Genomic DNA, 20,216 nt, shown 5'->3' on the forward strand with positions numbered 1-20,216 from the left:
GTGCGGCGCCCACAGCATCATACTTTGACTTCAGCGTGTCGTTGCACTGGAGTTCAATCAGCTCCATTTGGATGTTGGTTGGTGCATTTTCCACATCAACTGCGAAGGGATTACTAAGCAGTTCAAACTTGCATTTCTGGGCATCGAAGTCGGCAAATCGCCGGCTAAACTCAGCGGTGAGAACACTGAGTTTTTCAGCAAACTGTGCGCATGGGAACACGGCGGTAGAGATCTGCGCTTTTATGGATTGGCAGCAGGGAAAATGGCAAGGGTTTCCTTGCAGCATCTGATTCTCCCAAAGGCACAGTTTAGTTTTGAAGGCCCTCACTGCAGCGTACATGTCTGTGATGATGCGCCCCCGCCCCTGAAGCTGCAGGTTCAGCGCATCGAGATGGCTCGAGATGTCACAGAGAAAGGCCAGCTCACACAGGAACTTTTGCTCCCGGAGCTCTGCTGTATCCTTCCCTTTGGTTTCCAGGAATTGACATATTTCCTCACGCAGCTCGAAACATCTGTTCAGTACTTTTCCTCTGAATAGCCATCTCACCTCTGTGTGATACGGCACATCTGCGTATTCCAAACCACACTCCTCCAGAAAATATTTAAACTGGCGGTGATTTAGACCTTTGGCTCTTATAAAGTTAACTACCTGTGTTACTGTGGTCATAACATGTTCCATCTTTAGGGCTTTGGCACACAGTGCTTCCTGATGTATGATGCAGTGGTAAACAGTTAGCTCACCTGCACAGTTCTCTTCCCGCATCTTCTCCCGAACCATGCCCACCAGTCCACTATTTTTACCGCACATCGCTGGCGCACCATCTGTCGTTAATCCAACGAGTTTATCCCACGGCAGCTTTATTTCAGTTACACATTTGGAAACCTCCTCAAAGATTTCCTTTCCTGTGGTTGTGCCATGCATTGATTTGAATCCTAATAGCTCCTCCGTAACACACAGATTTGAGTCCACTCCACGGATGAAGACTGACAGCTGAGCAGTATCAGATGTGTCGCAGCTCTCATCCACAGCGAGGGAGAACGCAACAAAATCTTTTCCCTTTTCCATCAGCTGGTCATACAGATTGGTGGCAAGATCACATGTGCGATCAGCTACTGTGTTCCTGCTCAGGCTCACGTTTGAAAATGCTTGTTTTTTCTCTGGGCATACGAGGTCACAAACCTTCATCATGCACTTTTTCATGAACTCTCCCTCATTAAAGGGCCGGGCTGATTTCGCGATCTCTGCTGCCACTATATAACTAGCCTTTACAGCAGCCTCGCTTTGTGATGTGGCTTTTTTAAACATATTATGTTGTGAAACCAAACTTATTTTCATCTCCTCTACTTTCTGGCTCCTTTGAGTCATGTCCAGGTCCTTGTATTTGTCATGGTGTTTCGTTTCATAGTGTCGTCTAATGTTGTACTCCTTACTTACAGCCACGTTGACTCCACAAACAAGACAAACAGGTTTGTCTTTTACATATGTAAACAGATATTCTGCCTCCCACTTGTCCAGAAAGCTCCTGTTTTCTGCCTTTCTTTTCACCATTTTTGGGAAGGGTTAGCTCGCTGACAGTTGTAGCGTCTATGTTGCTATGACTACTGTCACAGAGGAGAGAGCGTTTCTGGGTCCTGTCCTGATTGGCGCGCGAAAACAGCAGAGCATTATGGGATTCGTAGTATTAGTGGTGAATGCGCTGTATAATACCGGCGGGCCAGCTCTAGTAGTAATTTGGTATTGTCTCGCGGGCCAAATATAATTACCCCGCGGGCCAAATTTGGCCCACGGGCCAGAGTTTGACACCCATGCTTTAAACCATCAGTCTCTCACACTCCGTACTGTACGTCTCTTTAAACCATCACTCCCTCACACTCCGTACTGTACGTCTCTTTAAACCATCACTCCCTCACACTCCGTACTGTACGTCTCTTTAAACCATCACTCCCTCACACTCCGTACTGTACGTCTCTTTAAACCATCACTCCCTCACACTCCATACTGTACGTCTCTTTAAACCATCAGTCTCTCACACTCCGTACTGTACGTCTCTTTAAACCATCAGTCTCTCACACTCCGTACTGTCCGTCTCTTTAAACCATCACTCCGTACTGTACGTCTCTTTAAACCATCACTCCATACTGTATGTCTCTTTAAACCATCTGTCTCTCACACACCGTACTGTATTTCAGACCAGGGTGCAACTGGAGGAACATGAGGCATCTGAACCTTAGCCACTTGTGTTAAAATAACACACCATTCCCCTACCAGAGGGTGAATCAATTTCAGCGGCCCTCGATTCAAACCCATATCAGCTACCACCCAAAAGCCCCCTCTCCTCCACCTCCTAACTCAACATGATGGATTACTGGAACTGGAGGTCCCTCAGGGCTCCACACAGACTAGGGTAAGTCACTGCTGGGACACATTCATTGGGATGGGGGTATAGAAGGAAGGGAGCGGTGGTGGGTTAAGGAATTACAATTTGACAGAGATCCAGGGTTGGATAGAGAGGGTGAAGGTTCTTCAGGGGTCAGTGGATCCAATCCTGCCTGGACAGAGTGCCGGGCAGCCTCTGAATGGGACTGCCTCTTGGAACCTGATTCAGGGTCAACTTTATCCATTAATATTATTATCACTCTCTTGTCTGGCCTCCCACTGAAGACAGAAAAGGGAGTGGTATCTGAGGTATTTATCTAAACCCCTGTATAAAACACATCTGTGCTGCAAATTACTACTGACAAGCTGCTGTGGTGCAAATAAGACTGGGAATCAATGAGCACTTCATCTGTCAGATGGACTGGGTAAGCAGTAGACACACGATTCTCCGATGATCAATTCAGTTAGATACGTTAAATGATGGAATGTATTTTGTAAGGCTAGAATTCTGCAGACTACTGTATCTACAGCAATTTATCGCCACAAGTCACCCCACACATCTTCAGGCACTTTATACACAAACAGAGAGAGAAATGGTGAAATGTGCACACAGAGCCCTCAAGAAAGCAGAGCCTTTCCACCAGTCCGTGTTTTAAAGCTGATCAATAGTATGCCTGAAGACAAATTTAAATTATTTATGGCTCAATTTGCATCTGAAATTGCCTGATCAGATGAGGGGAGAGAGAGAGAGAGAGAAGTAAAACATGCATGCAGATCAGAATTAGGATGATTCCCAATAATTATTTAAAGCGAGAAAAGAGCAACTCAATTCTTCAACCTTCCATAACAAAGTCATCATCTATATAGAGGTGAACCTGGAGAAGACTCCTCTCAGCCAGCTGGTATGGGGACTCTGTTCACAAACACAAACAGATGCCCACAGAGCCCCAGGACAGCAACACAATTAGACCCAACCAAATCATGAGAAAACAAAAATATAATTACTTGACAAATTGGAAAGAATCAACAACAAAAACAGAGCAAACTAGAATGCTATTTGAGCCTAAACAGAGAGTACACAGGGGCAGAATAACTGACCAAAAATGAAGGAAAGCTTTGAGTACCACTATGTACAGACTCAGTGAGCATAGCCTTGCTATTGAGAGGCCACCCTAGACAGACCTGGCTCTCAAGAGAAGACAGGCTGTGTGCACACTGCTCACAAAATGAGGTGGAAACTGAGCTGCACTTCCTAAGAGAGAGAGAGAGAGACAGGTCAGTGTGAGAGATAGAGAGAGAGAGAGAGAGAGAGAGAGAGAGGTCAGCGTGAGAGAGGCAGTAGCCTGCATTGTCACAGTGGAGAGGCCATCAATAACATCGGGGCGAGGAGAAGACGGGAGGGAAAAAAAAGGAAACAACAAAACGCAGAGAGACGGGTGCTTCATCTTCTGGAGGGCTAATGGTCCTGAGAAGTGGCTGGCTCAGCACTCCTCTTCTCAGTCTGACTCCTCTTTCCACTCCTCTCCTCAGTCTGACTCCTCTCTCCACTCCTCTCCTCAGTCTGACTCCTCTCTCCACTCCTCTTCTCAGTCTGACTCCCCTCTCCACTCCTCTTCTCACTCCTCTCCTCAGTCTGACTCCTCTCTCCACTCCTCTTCTCAGTCTCTCTCCACTCCTCTTCTCAGTCTGACTCCTCTCTCCACTCCTCTCCTCAGTCTGAGTCCTCTCTTGACTCCTCTCCTCAGTCTGACTTCTCTCTCCACTCCTCTTCTCAGTCTGACTCCTCTCTCCACTCCTCTTCTCAGTCTGACTCCTCTCTCCACTCCTCTCCTCAGTCTGACTCCTCTCTCCACTCCTCTTCTCAGTCTGACTCCTCTCTCCGTCTGACTCCTCTCTCCACTCCTCTTCTCAGTCTGACTCCTCTCCTCAGTCTCTCCACTCCTCTTCTCAATCTGACTCCGCTCTCCACTCCTCTTCTCAGTCTGACTCCTCTCTCCACTCCTCTCCTCAGTCTGACTCCTCTCTCCACTCCTCTTCTCAGTCTGACTCCTCTCTCCACTCCTCTTCTCAGTCTGACTCCTCTCTCCACTCCTCTTCTCAGTCTGACTCCGCTCTCCACTCCTCTTCTCAGTCTGACTCCTCTCTCCACTCCTCTTCTCAGTATGACTCTTCTCTCCACTCCTCTTCTCAGTCTGACTCCTCTTTCCACTCCACTCCTCTCGTCAGTCTGACTCCTCTCTCCACTCCTCTTCTCATTCTGACTCCTCTCTCCACTCCTCTTCTCAGTCTGACTCCTCTCTCCACTCCTCTTCTCACTCCTCTCCTCAGTCTGACTCCTCTCTCCACTCCTCTTCTCAGTCTCTCTCCACTCCTCTTCTCAGTCTGACTCCTCTCTCCACTCCTCTCCTCAGTCTGACTCCTCTCTCGACTCCTCTCCTCAGTCTGACTCCTCTCTCCACTCCTCTTCTCAGTCTGACTCCGCTCTCCACTCCTCTTCTCAGTCTGACTCCTCTCTCCACTCTTCTCCTCAGTCTGACTCCTCTCTCCACTCCTCTTCTCAGTCTGACTCCTCTCTCCACTACTCTCCTCAGTCTGACTCCTCTCTCCACTCCTCTTCTCAGTCTGACTCCTCTCCTCAGTCTCTCTCTCCACTCCTCAGTCTGACTCCTCTCTCCACTCCTCTCCTCAGTCTGACTCCTCTCTCCACTCCTCTTCTCAGTCTGACTCCTCTCTCCACTCCTTTTCTCAGTCTGACTCCTCTCTCCACTCCTCTTCTCAGTCTGACTCCTCTCTCCACTCCTCTTCTCAGTCTGACTCCGCTCTCCACTCCTCTTCTCAGTCTGACTCCTCTCTCCACTCCTCTCCTCAGTCTGACTCCTCTCTCCACTCCTCTTCTCACTCTGACTCCTCTCCTCAGTCTGACTCCTCTCTCCACTCCTCTCCTCAGTCTGACTCCTCTTTCCACTCCTCTCCTCAGTCTGACTCCTCTTTCCACTCCTCTCCTCAGTCTGACTCCTCTCTCCACTCCTTTCCTCAGTCTCTCTCTCCACTCCTCTTCTCAGTCTGACTCCTCTTTCCACTCCTCTCCTCAGTCTGACTCCTCTCTCCACTCCTCTCCTCAGTCTGACTCCTCTCTCCACTCCTTTTCTCAGTCTGACTCCTCTCTCCACTCCTTTCCTCAGTCTCTCTCTCCACTCCTCTTCTCAGTCTGACTCCTCTCTCCACTCCTCTTCTCAGTCTGACTCCTCTCTCCACTCCTCTCCTCAGTCTGACTCCTCTCTCCACTCCTCTTCTCAGTCTGACTCCTCTCTCCGTCTGACTCCTCTCTCCACTCCTCTTCTCAGTCTGACTCCTCTCCTCAGTCTCTCCACTCCTCTTCTCAATCTGACTCCGCTCTCCACTCCTCTTCTCAGTCTGACTCCTCTCTCCACTCCTCTCCTCAGTCTGACTCCTCTCTCCACTCCTCTTCTCAGTCTGACTCCTCTCTCCACTCCTCTTCTCAGTCTGACTCCTCTCTCCACTCCTCTTCTCAGTCTGACTCCGCTCTCCACTCCTCTTCTCAGTCTGACTCCTCTCTCCACTCCTCTTCTCAGTATGACTCTTCTCTCCACTCCTCTTCTCAGTCTGACTCCTCTTTCCACTCCACTCCTCTCGTCAGTCTGACTCCTCTCTCCACTCCTCTTCTCATTCTGACTCCTCTCTCCACTCCTCTTCTCAGTCTGACTCCTCTCTCCACTCCTCTTCTCACTCCTCTCCTCAGTCTGACTCCTCTCTCCACTCCTCTTCTCAGTCTCTCTCCACTCCTCTTCTCAGTCTGACTCCTCTCTCCACTCCTCTCCTCAGTCTGACTCCTCTCTCCACTCCTCTTCTCAGTCTGACTCCGCTCTCCACTCCTCTTCTCAGTCTGACTCCTCTCTCCACTCCTCTCCTCAGTCTGACTCCTCTCTCCACTCCTCTTCTCAGTCTGACTCCTCTCTCCACTACTCTCCTCAGTCTGACTCCTCTCTCCACTCCTCTTCTCAGTCTGACTCCTCTCCTCAGTCTCTCTCTCCACTCCTCAGTCTGACTCCTCTCTCCACTCCTCTCCTCAGTCTGACTCCTCTCTCCACTCCTCTTCTCAGTCTGACTCCTCTCTCCACTCCTCTTCTCAGTCTGACTCCTCTCTCCACTCCTCTTCTCAGTCTGACTCCGCTCTCCACTCCTCTTCTCAGTCTGACTCCTCTCTCCACTCCTCTTCTCAGTATGACTCTTCTCTCCACTCCTCTTCTCAGTCTGACTCCTCTTTCCACTCCACTCATCTCGTCAGTCTGACTCCTCTCTCCACTCCTCTTCTCAGTCTGACTCCTCTTTCCACTCCACTCCTCTCGTCAGTCTGACTCCTCTCTCCACTCCTCTTCTCAGTCTGACTCCTCTCTCCACTCCTCTTCTCACTCCTCTCCTCAGTCTGACTCCTCTCTCCACTCCTCTTCTCAGTCTCTCTCCACTCCTCTTCTCAGTCTGACTCCTCTCTCCACTCCTCTCCTCAGTCTGACTCCTCTCTCCACTCCTCTTCTCAGTCTGACTCCGCTCTCCACTCCTCTTCTCAGTCTGACTCCTCTCTCCACTCCTCTTCTCAGTCTGACTCCTCTCTCCACTACTCTCCTCAGTCTGACTCCTCTCTCCACTCCTCTTCTCAGTCTGACTCCTCTCCTCAGTCTCTCTCTCCACTCCTCAGTCTGACTCCTCTCTCCACTCCTCTCCTCAGTCTGACTCCTCTCTCCACTCCTCTTCTCAGTCTGACTCCTCTCTCCACTCCTTTTCTCAGTCTGACTCCTCTCTCCACTCCTCTTCTCAGTCTGACTCCTCTCTCCACTCCTCTTCTCAGTCTGACTCCGCTCTCCACTCCTCTTCTCAGTCTGACTCCTCTCTCCACTCCTCTCCTCAGTCTGACTCCTCTCTCCACTCCTCTTCTCACTCTGACTCCTCTCCTCAGTCTGACTCCTCTCTCCACTCCTCTCCTCAGTCTGACTCCTCTTTCCACTCCTCTCCTCAGTCTGACTCCTCTTTCCACTCCTCTCCTCAGTCTGACTCCTCTCTCCACTCCTTTCCTCAGTCTCTCTCTCCACTCCTCTTCTCAGTCTGACTCCTCTTTCCACTCCTCTCCTCAGTCTGACTCCTCTCTCCACTCCTCTCCTCAGTCTGACTCCTCTCTCCACTCCTTTTCTCAGTCTGACTCCTCTCTCCACTCCTCTTCTCAGTCTGACTCCTCTCTCCACTCCTCTTCTCAGTCTGACTCCGCTCTCCACTCCTCTTCTCAGTCTGACTCCTCTCTCCACTCCTCTCCTCAGTCTGACTCCTCTCTCCACTCCTCTTCTCACTCTGACTCCTCTCCTCAGTCTGACTCCTCTCTCCACTCCTCTCCTCAGTCTGACTCCTCTTTCCACTCCTCTCCTCAGTCTGACTCCTCTTTCCACTCCTCTCCTCAGTCTGACTCCTCTCTCCACTCCTTTCCTCAGTCTCTCTCTCCACTCCTCTTCTCAGTCTGACTCCTCTTTCCACTCCTCTCCTCAATCTGACTCCTCTCTCCACTCCTCTTCTCAGTCTGACTCCTCTCTCCACTCCTCTCCTCAGTTTCTCTCTCCACTCCTCTTCTCAGTCTGACTCCTTTTTCCACTCCTCTCCTCAGTTAATCCTTGTCTTTCAGTCCTCCTCTCTCCCGATGGGGACAGACACGGAGAAAGAGAGATGGATGTGGGGATGAGAAGAGGTCAGGGGTCAGTCCCAGCATGGATCTCATTAAGACTACTCTGGCTTTGGGATGCACCTCTTCACTCCTCTCTCTGCCTCTCACAATCCTTCACCCCTCTGCACCCCTCTGCACCCCTCTGCACCCCTCTCTCTGTCTCTGTCTGCCTCTCTCATTCCTCCACTCTGTTTCTCCTGGCATATCTCAGACATGGAGAGAACTGCAGTACAGTACTCTACATGCCCTGTTATTCAGAGTCATCTTGTGAAACACAGTTGAGGATTTCCCTGTTGAAGATGGGTTGGGAAGGTTATAGCTGGGACCCTGGGTCAACTGAGGATAGGATGTGCCGTCTCAGGATATAACAGAGTTTGTGTGTGTGTGCGTGTGCATGTGCGTGTGCGTGTGTGTGTGTGTGTGTGTGGTTGGAAGGTCAGTGTGTTGGTTGGGGACTGTAGAGATTCTTATGAATTATCTGCCTGTAAAAAGCAGCTTACCATGCTTCCTAATTTGTGCTGGCCTTTCCTCTTCCTCACATACAGTGGGGAGAACAAGTATTTGATTCGCTGCCGATTTTGCAGGTTTTCCTACATACAAAGCATGTAGAGGTCTGTAATTTTTATCATAGGTACACTTCAACTGTGAGAGACGAAAGTCCGTATTGCCCAGCGACAGCCCCGAAACCTGAAGGATCTGGAGAAGGTCTTTATGGAGGAGTGGGCCAAAATCCCTGCTGCAATGTGTGCAAACCTGCTCAAGAACTACAGGAAACGTATGATCTCTGTAATTGCAAACAAAGGTTTCTGTACCAAATATAAAGTTCTGCTTTTCTGATGCTTTTCTCTACATGCTTTGTAAGTAGGAAACTGCAAAATCGGCAGAGTATCAAATACTTGTTCTCCCCACTGTAGTTCAGACAGGGGACTCCAGTCCTGTGTTATTACGGCAGATGCTCAGACAGATTGGGAGAAGGCATTTATGGTGGTCATCCAGCAAGCAGATGACTTGAGATTAGGCAGCAATCTGCATGTCTCTGTCGGGCCAGACTGGACACGTGTGTGTTTGTGTGTTTGTGTGTGTGGTCTAACTTTACTATCCTTCTGGGTTAGGACAGTAAGGACAGTAAAAAAGGGAAAATTTGCAGACATTTCGCCGGTCCCCAAAGAAAAATGCTTTTTTAGCCTTAGGAGTTAGGTTTAGGGTTAGGGTTATTGTTATGGTTTGAATTAAGGTTAGGGTTAGGGGTTATGATTAGGGTCAGGTTTAGTTTTAGGGTTATATGTTTGGGGTTAAGGTTGGGGTTAGGGTTAGGTTAAGTTTAGGGCTGGAGTTAGGGAAAATAATATTTTTTGGTCCCCACTTGGATAGTAAAACCAATGTGTGTGTGTGTGTGTGTGAGTGTGTGTGTGCGCGCGTGTGTGTGTGTATGTCTGTGTGTGACCTGCTGTAGATAACAGCACCTATTTATGGACCTGGGCTAACCCCAGCAGTACAGACAGATACAGCGCTGACATATTCAATCTTTTCTTTTTTTATCAGGCCAAGATATTCCTCAGTGGCTCGCCTGCTCTCTCCACCTCTCTTATCACATAATAACATTCCACACCAACTGTCCCTGTCTTCTGCCTTCATCCCTCCATCCTTCTATCCTGTATCATTCAGCAGGAGAGAGGGGGAGAGAGTGTGAGAGAGAGAGAGTGGGAGTGAGAGGGAGAGAGGGAGATAGAGAGAGGTAGAGAGGAGCAGAGAGAGGTAGAAGTAGAGAGGGGGAGCGAGAGAGAGAGAGAGAGATAGAGAGGGACAGAGAGACAGAGAGAGAGAGAGAGGGAGAGAGCGAGAGAGGGTGAGATATTAAATTGAATTGAATTGAGAGAGACAGCGAGGGAGAGAGTGAGAGATATTAAATTGAATTGAGAGAGACAGAGAGAGAGAGAGAGGGAGGGAGAAAGAGAGAGAGAGAGAGGGACCTTTTTAAAAGTCATCCCATTCTGAACTGTATCTAGAACAAACCCAAAACATCTGTTATGTACCTGCATCATCTAGAACAAACCCAAGACATCTGTTTGGTACCTGCATCATCTAGAACAAACCCAAGACATCTGTTAAGTACCTGCATCATCTAGAACAAACCCAAGACATCTGTTTGGTACCTGTTTCATTTGCATTTTTAAAGGTTGGTCGGTGCCTCTCCTTAAGCATCCCATTGTCCTCTTTCTCTCTCCCTACGTCTCTTCCCCTCCCTCCCTACGTCTCTTCCCCTCCCTCCCTGCATCTCTTCCCCTCTCTCCCTATGTCTCTTCCCCTCCCTCCCTCCGGACCATAAACACCTCCAACCACACGCACTTAGACTAAACATTCACACTTACACGCACATCAGAATGATTTAGTCATATCCGACACTCAATTAAAAGTACATATGTGTATCTGGAGCAGTGCTGCACATGAGCATCTCTCCACCTGAAGAGATAATTAACATTTTCCTGGGGATCCTATTGGCCCAGCTGCATCTTGTCACACTTACATAATACACATGGATTTCCACCGCAAATGTAATCAGCGAAGTGAATGGGGCTAGCACTGCTCTTACATGAGGTTCACTATGATTTATGAACCAGCTCATTGACCCAGTTAATGTTGAATAGAGAGAAAAGTGGGACTGGGAAGGCATCCCTCTCTTATCTGCAGTGGTGAGATGCATGCAGAGGAGCAGGCCTGGGGTCAGTCTGTGGAAGCTTGTCAGGCAGCATTAGATTATCAAAAGCAGAGCACTAAGATACCCTGTAGGCACCAACTAACAGAGGCCTTTTCTCTCTTTCAGCTAATAACTGAAAATGTAAGACAGAAAGAAAAGCCATAATGAAATCTGGTGCACCCTTTCAGCCAGTGTACTGCAAAAAGAAAGGCAAGGCCAGCTCATATATCCATGAGTAGGGCAGGAGTGTGTATTCATTGGATAATATTGAATATAAGGGACATGTTTGGAGAGCTAAGCTCAGTCAATGTACTGGTACTGGTCTGGCCAATCTGGCTCATATTAATAATGCAGCCAGGGACTCCTTTTTCGAAGCCTCCTCCCCTCCTCCCCTCTTCCCTCTTCTGCAGCAGTTGAGAGTGGTGGTGGTGTTGAGTGGTGGTGTTGAGTGAGTGGAGCCCAGTGTGGTGTCCAGAGCTCAGCCGTGCTCCTCGACCCAGCAGACACTGACTTCAATTTGTTTCAGAGCTGCAATTCAAGTATCTCACCGGGGTCCTGCTCAACCACTCATGAGAGAGGGAGGTAGAGGTGGGAGAGAGGAGGGAGGGGGGGCAGAGGTGGGCTCAATACAGGGTAAGAGGGGGGCAGAGGTTGATCGAAGGCAGAGGTGGGCATGGAGGATATCACAAATAAACCACTGATTTTACAAGGATTCAGATTAGAATGTGACTTAAAATGAGTGCTAATGCGATTGTCAGAAAGGTTAGAAGCCCAGTAGGGATGGAAGGTGCTGATACCCATCATCACTGCTGTAAGCCCCTGCAATTGGATTTAGTAGACCCCAAACCACCTCTCAGCCCCCTGCTCCTCTTATAAGACCTGGCTCTAGTTAGCACCCAGAGAATGGAGAAAGCCTGGACTCCATCCCATCAGTGTTCCCATTCTTTCCTCTCTCTGGCCTTTCCTTATCCTGTCTTCTGCTGAACTTATAACCCCTGACCCCTCACCTCTGAGCCACTAAAGCATTAAAAACCTAATTTAAACCCTCCTTGACCACCCAAGCCTGGGAGAGAGAGAGTCAGGGAGAGAAAGAGAGAGAGAAAGAGAGAGAGTGGGAGAGTCGAAACAGCAAGAGGTAAAAAAGGATAATCTGGAGACTTCATACATTTTTCATGAATTTTCATTTAGGCTGGGAGAGGCCTCTTACAGCGATCGATAGATCAAGCTGCTGTCACACTGTTAGCACCTGGGGGCTTCTGGGAAGGGAGGGGCCAAGGGAGGGGAGGGGACAGGATCAGAGGCGGCCGGCTGGCCCCGGCAACCAACCCCCACCCCATCCCCGCGATTCACGCAGTCCATTTCCTTAATACCCCCTCCCATCCCTACAGCTATCACCACTAGTCAACATTATCACTACAGCTATCATCATCAGTCAACATTATCACTACAGCTATCACCATTAGTCAACATATCACTACAGCTATCACCACTAGTCAACGTTATCACCCCAGAAACAATGAGAAATGTGCAGCCCCGAGTTCCCACAGTCTATATTCCTTACACCCACAAAACCCATCATAACTCACCCCAGAATGAAACCACACACAATTGGAACAGTCCACACTGATTTAACTATCCATTTCCATGATGTATCATCATTTCCCCTTTCCAAGATGGATGGCCTCTATTTTCATAACAATGCATAAAAAGTGCTGTGTATTGACCAGCTGGGGGAGCAGACTTCATGAAAGGCTCCTCTCACTTAAGCTGCCGGTCAGTCCAGCCAATCCCCCTACGGCCCCAGTCCAATACTGTTTCACTACTAATGACCTGAGACCTGGCAGCCCAACTCACTCTTTCCTGCCCTATGTACAACAAGTGGAAGAAGGGTCCAAAATAAATTCATCAAATGTGTTACTAAAGCACAGGCTAGGTCTCGGTTTGTAAAGGTAGGGTGCAGAAGAAACACAGACATATTCCACAGGGTTAACTGAAGGAACTGTCGGTCCTGTAACCTTCCCCAGAGTCACCAGAGTTTTTGTGGCCGCTGGGGTCTTTGTGAGACTCTTCAAAGGTAAGCTGATCTTTGGGTCAGGTGCAGCCTGCATTTCAGTGTCTTCCAGCACAGAAGTGCACAGCACAGCCCTGGAAGCCCGTGTCAAATGTCAATTGGGAGCTTTCATCTGTGACTGTCGCTCCACCCTCCACCCTCCAACCCACTATCCCTCTGCAATAGCTCTGCCCTGACATCATCCAGCTCCCTGTAGTATGACAGTTGGACAAGTCCAACTCAAATGGCTGCCAGGATCCCTCACTAACCTCAAACACCATGATCCCTCCCCTGGGCTAGAACGTCTATCCACACAATTATGTCTACTCACTCAAAATACAACACAATGCTGTGTAATCATCTCTTCAGAATACAGTGGATGCCAAAAAACAATGAAAGCACAGATCAAATGTTCTCTTGAAAGTACACCTCACCCGCTCTTAGTTTGGGTTTAATGTAGGCTATGACATAGAGGATCTCTCCAGTTCTTAGTTTGGGTTTAATGTAGGCTATGACATAGAGGACCTCTCCAGTTCTTAGTTTGGGTTTAATGTAGGCTATGACATAGAGGACCTCTCCAGTTCTTAGTTTGGGTTTAATGTAGGCTATGACATAGAGGACCTCTCCAGCTCTTAGTTTGGGTTTAATGTATGCTATGACATAGAGGACCTCTCCAGTTCTTAGTTTGGGTTTAATGTAGGCTATGACATAGAGGACCTCTCCAGTTCTTAGTTTGGGTTTAATGTAGGCTATGACATAGAGGACCTCTCCAGCTCTTAGTTTGGGTTTAATGTAGGCTATGACATAGAGGACCTCTCCAGCTCTTAGTTTGGGTTTAATGTAGGCTATGACATAGAGGACCTCTCCAGCTCTTAGTTTGGGTTTAATGTAGGCTATGACATAGAGGACCTCTCCAGCTCTTAGTTTGGGTTTAATGTAGGCTATGACATAGAGGACCTCTCCAGCTCTTAGTTTGGGTTTAATGTAGGCTATGACATAGAGGACCTCTCCAGTTCTTAGTTTGGGTTTAATGTAGGCTATGACATAGAGGACCTCTCCAGCTCTTAGTTTGGGTTTAATGTAGGCTATGACATAGAGGACCTCTCCAGTTCTTAGTTTGGGTTTAATGTAGGCTATGACATAGAGGACCTCTCCAGCTCTTAGTTTGGGTTTAATGTAGGCTATGACATAGAGGACCTCTCCAGTTCTTTCAGTCACTCAGAAACAGCATGACTTCTAAAGACACAATAAACACTAGCATGTCATGTGATTAGGGAGTCTATTCTTAAGCAATAAGGCCTGAGGGGTTGTGGTGTATGGCCAATATACCACGGTTAAGGGCTGTTCTTATGCACGATGCAATGCGGAATGCTAGGATACAGCCCTTAGCCTGGCCCGCCGGAGAGCAAGGCTGATGTTTTACATATTCCTAACCAATTGTGTTTTTTTTCTCTTTTTTTTCATTGTTTGTAACTGATTTTGTAACTTATTTTGTACATAATGTTGCTGCTACTGTCTCTTATGACCAAAAATAACTTCTGGACATCAGAACTGCGATTACTCAACACGGAATGGCAGAATCCTTTTTTTCCTTTAACGAGTCCAACGAGCCCAACGTGAATGATATACTGCTTTCCTGGGAACAGGCCCAAATCCCTGTGAAGAGACTCTGTCCAAGTCTGTAATACCAACATGTTTCAAGCAGACCACCATAGTCCCCTGTGCTCAAGAACACTAAGGTAACCTGCCTAAATGACTACCGACCCGTAGCACTCACGTCTGTAGTCATGAAGTGCCTTGAAAGGCTGGTCATGATTCACATCAACACCATTATCCAGAAACCCTAGACTCACTCCAATTTGCATATCGCCCTAACAGATCCACAGATGATGCAATCTCTATTGCACTCCACACTGCCCTTTCCCACCTGGACAAAAGGAACACCTTTGTGAGAATGCTATTCATTGACTACAGCTCAGCACTCAACAGCATAGTGCCCTCAAAGCTCATCAACAAGCTAAAGGACCCTGGGACTAAACACCTCCCTCTGCAACTGGATCCTGGACATCCTGACAGGCCACCCCCAGATGGTAAGGGTAGGTAACAACAAATCTGCCACACTGATCCTCAACACGGGGGCCCCTCAAGGGTGCGTGCTCAGTCCACTCCTGTACTCCCTGTTCACTCATGACTGCACGGCCTTGCACGACTCCAACACCATCATTAAGTTTGCAGATGACACAACAGTAGTAGGTCTGATCACCGACAATGACGAGATAGCTTATAGGGAGGAGGTCAGAGACCTGGCCATGTGGTGCCATGTCAACAACCTCTCCCTCAACGTGATCAGGACAAATGAGATGACTATGGACTACAGGAAAAAGCGGAGCAAGCACACCCCCATTCTCATTGACGGGGCTGTAGTGGAGCAGGTTGAGAGCTTCAAGTTCTTTGGTGTCCACATCACCAACAAACTAACATGGTTCAAGCATACCAATACAGCCATGAAGAGGGCACAGCAAAACCTTTTCCCCCTGAGGAGACTGAAAGGATGGCTACCCAGACTATTTGCATTGCCCCCCACCCCCCCACCCCCACCCCCCTACTATTTTAATTAAACCGCTGCTACGCTCTGTGTTATCATCTATGCATAGTCACTTAATAACTCTAACAACATGTTCATATTACCTCGACTAACCGGTGCCCCTCACATTGACTCTGTACCGGTACCCCTGTATATAGTCTTGCTATTGTTATTTTACTGCTGCTCTTTAATTACTTGTTACTATTATTTAATATTCTTTCTTTAAAAAAAAATGTTTTAAACATTTTACCCCCTTTTCTCCCCAATTTCGTGGTATCCAATTATTAGTAGTTACTATCTTGTCTCATCGCTACAACTCCCGTACGGGCTCGGGAGAGACGAAGGTCGAAAGCCATGCGTCCTCCGAAACACAACCCAACCAAGCCGCACTGCTTCTTAACACAGCGCGCATCCAACCCGGAAGCCAGCCGCACCAATGTGTCGGAGGAAACACTGTGCACCTGGCAACCTGGTTAACGCGCACTGCGCCCGGCCCGCCACAGGAGTCGCTAATGCGCGATGAGACAAGGATATCCCTACCGGCCAAACCCTCCCTAACCCGGGAGACGCTAGGCCAATTGTGCGTCGCCCCACGGACCTCCCGGTCACGGAGGCATAGCTAGCACTGCGATGCAGTGCCCTAGACCACCCAGGAGGCCCTATTTATTATTCTTATTCGTTTTTTAAATTATTAAACTTCATTGTTGGTTAGGGGTTCATAAGTAAGCATTCCACTGTAAGTTCTACTACACCTGTTATATTCGAAGCATGTGACAAATACAATTTGATTTGATTTGGTATACTGGCCAAGTATCACAAACCCCCGAGGTGCCTTATTGCTATTACAAACTGGTTACCAACGTAACTAGAGCAGTACCAATACATATTTTGTCATACCCATCGTATATGGTTTGATATACTGCACTACGCCTTTCAGCCAATCAGGATTCAGGGCTCGAACCACCCAGTTTATAATGTCTAATAAAAGTTCTCTGATTGAATTCTAATTCAGAACAAACACAGTGAAATTAACTGTAGTTCACGAAGACTCAAATTTTATTTTAAATAATTGCATTATTAGATGTTGGAAGAAAACCACAATGTCCAACAAAAATATGTTTAATGTCTCGGCCTGTCTTGAGGCTTTAAACATAAACTCAGTCATTCCTTCTGGAGAGCAAAGGACAAACAACCTGTTGAGTCTGCCTTTTTCATCAGTAAGTTTGGTATGGAAAATCATTCAACCCTTATAAACATGGAGAGCAACATAAAGAACCTAAGAGGACGACTGAGCAAAATATGAACATGTGATGTATGTAATTGTTGACTTACATGCTACTTCCAGGGATGCATTGCGGCTGACAGCTTCTCCCAGGTAGTTGCGGGCGACGCAGACGTAGGAGCCCTCATCCGGTTTGGAGCGTCGTCCGTGGACGATGCGTAGGAAGAAGAGGGAGCCGCTGGGAAGGAGCATGCGGTGAGACCGCGGGTCGTCTTTGTCCGTTTCCACCCGCTCCCCGTCCTTGTACCACTCCACCGTGGGGCTGGGCCGCCCCTCCGCCTTGCAGTTGAGGGTGGCGGGCTCCCCCTTGGACACGATCAGGTCAGAGGGGTGCTCTACGATCCGGGGTGGGGAGTCCTCCTGGCGCAGACGGGATCCTGGGAAGAGAAGAGGAGAATAAGAGGAGATGACGAACAGCACAACATGAACAGTGGATGCTTTTAACATCTCAGTGTTTTCCTCAAATTAGATTTCTTAATTCTAGCATGCTCAAATCTCTCATAAAAACAGAACTTATAGGCAGGAAGAGACTATTGAAGGTGGCCTTATTAGTATCCATTCAACTAGTATAGCCATAGGTTCGTCTGCTTGCTTGTTCTGTCATTCCACCTCATCTGGGCCAGGACAGGGCTTCAACCACCAGTCCAACCACCAGTCAATCCACCAGTCCAACCACCAGTTCACCCTAGTCCAACCACCAGTTCACCCTAGTCCAACCACCGTCCAACCACCAGTCCATCCACCAGTCCAACCACCAGTTCACCCCAGTCCAACCACCTGTCCAACCACCAGTTCACCCCAGCCCAACCACCAGTTTACCCCAGTCCAACCACCAGTTTACCCCAGTTCAACCACCAGTTCACCCCAGTCCAACCACCAGTTCACCCCAGTCCAACCACCAGTTCCCCCCAGTTCAACCACCAGTTCACCCCTTTTCAACCACCAGTTCCCCCCTTTTCAACCACCAGTTCACCCCATTTCAACCACCAGTTCAACCCAGTCAAACACCAGCCATCTGCTTCTCTCTACCATACATTTAAGGCCTCCTGGGTAATTGGACCCAAGGGGAAACAGAGTATAGAGGCGTGGAGACAGCATACATCTGAAATCCAGCTACACACACACATGCATGCGTGCACACACAAACACACACACACACATACATTCACTCAAATGGGAGAGAAGAGGGGGCATTGTGGACACAGCCACAAACAAAATAATATCAGCCCCCCCACTGTCAGAGGTCTGTCTCTGTGTAACGTGACTGTTCAGAAGGTTGGGTCTGGGGCCAGTGCTGGATCTGGTAAAATGCTAATCCTTTGTTATTCAGAACATGGACTGTTCCTTTTAAGTGGAGCTACCACGGGGCCAGCCAAGGTCTTTATAGTGGAGCTACCACAGGCCAGCCAAGGTCTTTATAGTGGAGCTACCACTGGGCCAGCCAAGGTCTTTATAGTGGAGCTACCACGGGGCCAGCCAGGGTCTTTATAGTGGAACTACCACAGGGCCAGCCAGGGTCTTTATAGTGGAGCTACCACTGGGCCAGCCAGGGTCTTTATAGTGGAGATACCACTGGGCCAGCCAGGGTCTTTATAATGGAGCTACCACTGGGTCAGCCAGGGTCTTTATAGTGGAGCTACCACGGGGCCAGCCAAGGTCTTTATAGTGGAGCTACCACGGGGCCAGCCAAGGTCTTTATAGTGGAGCTACCACTGGGCCAGCCAGGGTCTTTATAGTGGAGCTACCACTGGGCCAGCCAGGGTCTTTATAGTGGAGCTACCACTGGGCCAGCCAGGGTCTTTATAGTGGAGCTACCACGGGGCCAGCCAGGGTCTTTATAGTGGCGCTACCACTGGGCCAGCCAGGGTCTTTATAGTGGAGCTACCACTGGGCCAGCCAGGGTCTTTATAGTGGAGCTACCACTGGGCCAGCCAGGGTCTTTATAGTGGAGCTACCACTGGGCCAGCCAGGGTCTTTATAGTGGAGCTACCACTGGGCCAGCCAGGGTCTTTATAGTGGCACTACCACTGGGCCAGGAATGTGAGTCTGGCAGCTATGTTAATGCTGCCCCAGCCCATTCCCAGTGCCATGTGTATCTCTCTGTGACCATGTCTTAACCCTGGAGATAAGATGCCAGAGGCCACATTTCATCACTGAGGCCCCGCAAAAGCTCCAGAGAAAAGAGTTTGATCCACCACTGAACCGTCACACATGCAGGCCTGGAGCAGAACGAACAGGGCTTTCCTCTGCCAACTACTTACTTAGTATTTTCCTCTGAATGTCATCTAATGCCCACAAACACAAATTGTTGATCAATAAATAAACTGTTGATCAATAAATAAACTGTTGATCAATAAATAGAGTATGTATTGTTGTGAGCCACCTCCCAGTCAACGAAACATGCAACCTAATACACTGCTATTAGTCTTGGACTAATAGTCTTGGAGCAGGAGAAAGGATGGCAATAGGCATTAAGACTGCAGTGCCAGGTGTGTGTTTGTACAAGGCTGTGCCCTTCCCTGGGGCAGTAGTGAAGGTGTGAGTGGGTGAGTTACTGTATAGAGGAGCAGTGTACTGTCCACACAGCCCTTCGTGCTTCCCTGCCTGCCTACCTTTGTCATGGCTAACTGCAGTATGGGACTCAGAAATACAGTAGTCACAGCAGCATAGTAGATGTGTAGTTCTTTGTTCAGCTGGGTGTCCCACCTCATACCTGTATACCCTGGGGAGGGGACACACTGTATCCCAGCCTGGTTCACTGTTAAAAGGACACACTGTACCCCAGCCTGGTCCCCTGTTAAAAGGACACACTGTATCCCAGCCTGGTTCACTGTTACAAGGACACACTGTATCCCAGCCTGGTCCCCTGTTAAAAGGACACACTGTACCCCAGCCTGGTTCACTGTTACAAGGACACACTGTACCCCAGCCTGGTTCACTGTTAAAAGGACACACTGTATCCCAGCCTGGTTCACTGTTACAAGGACACACTGTACCCCAGCCTGGTCCCCTGTTAAAAGGACACACTGTACCCCAGCCTGGTTCACTGTTACAAGGACACACTATACCCAAGCCTGGTTCACTGTTACAAGGACAAACTGTACCCCAGCCTGGTTCACTGTTACAAGGACACACTGTACCCCAGCCTGGTTCACTGTTACAAGGACACACTGTACCCCAGCCTGGTTCACTGTTACAAGGACACACTGTACCCCAGCCTGGTTCACTGTTACAAGGACACACTGTACCCCAGCCTGGTTCACTGTTACAAGGACACACTGTACCCCAGCCTAGTTCACTGTTACAAGGACACACTGTACCCCAGCCTGGTTCACTGTTACAAGGACACACTGTACCCCAGCCTGGTTCACTGTTAAAAGGACACACTGTATCCCAGCCTGGTTCACTGTTACAAGGACACACTGTACCCCAGCCTGGTTCACTGTTACAAGGACACACTGTACCCCAGCCTGGTTCACTGTTACAAGGACACACTGTACCCCAGC

The 20,216-nt window shown here is 48.8% G+C and overlaps 1 protein-coding gene across 9 annotated transcripts in view; it reads right to left on the reverse strand.

Annotated features, from left to right (window-relative positions):
- The window catches only part of robo2 (roundabout, axon guidance receptor, homolog 2 (Drosophila)), a 586,853-nt gene that overhangs the window by 332,700 nt on the left and 233,937 nt on the right, over positions 1-20,216 (reverse strand). For all 9 annotated transcript variants that reach the window (XM_090223920.1, XM_090223916.1, XM_090223918.1 and 6 more), the window contains exon 2: positions 16,761-17,087. In XM_090223920.1, the coding sequence (XP_090080046.1) occupies positions 16,761-17,087 (327 nt within the window). The remainder of the gene's footprint in view (positions 1-16,760; positions 17,088-20,216) is intronic.

Source organism: Oncorhynchus mykiss, chromosome 27 (genome assembly GCF_057628025.1).
Source record: "Oncorhynchus mykiss isolate SJ-2025 chromosome 27, ASM5762802v1, whole genome shotgun sequence".
Classification (NCBI taxonomy): domain Eukaryota; kingdom Metazoa; phylum Chordata; class Actinopteri; order Salmoniformes; family Salmonidae; genus Oncorhynchus; species Oncorhynchus mykiss.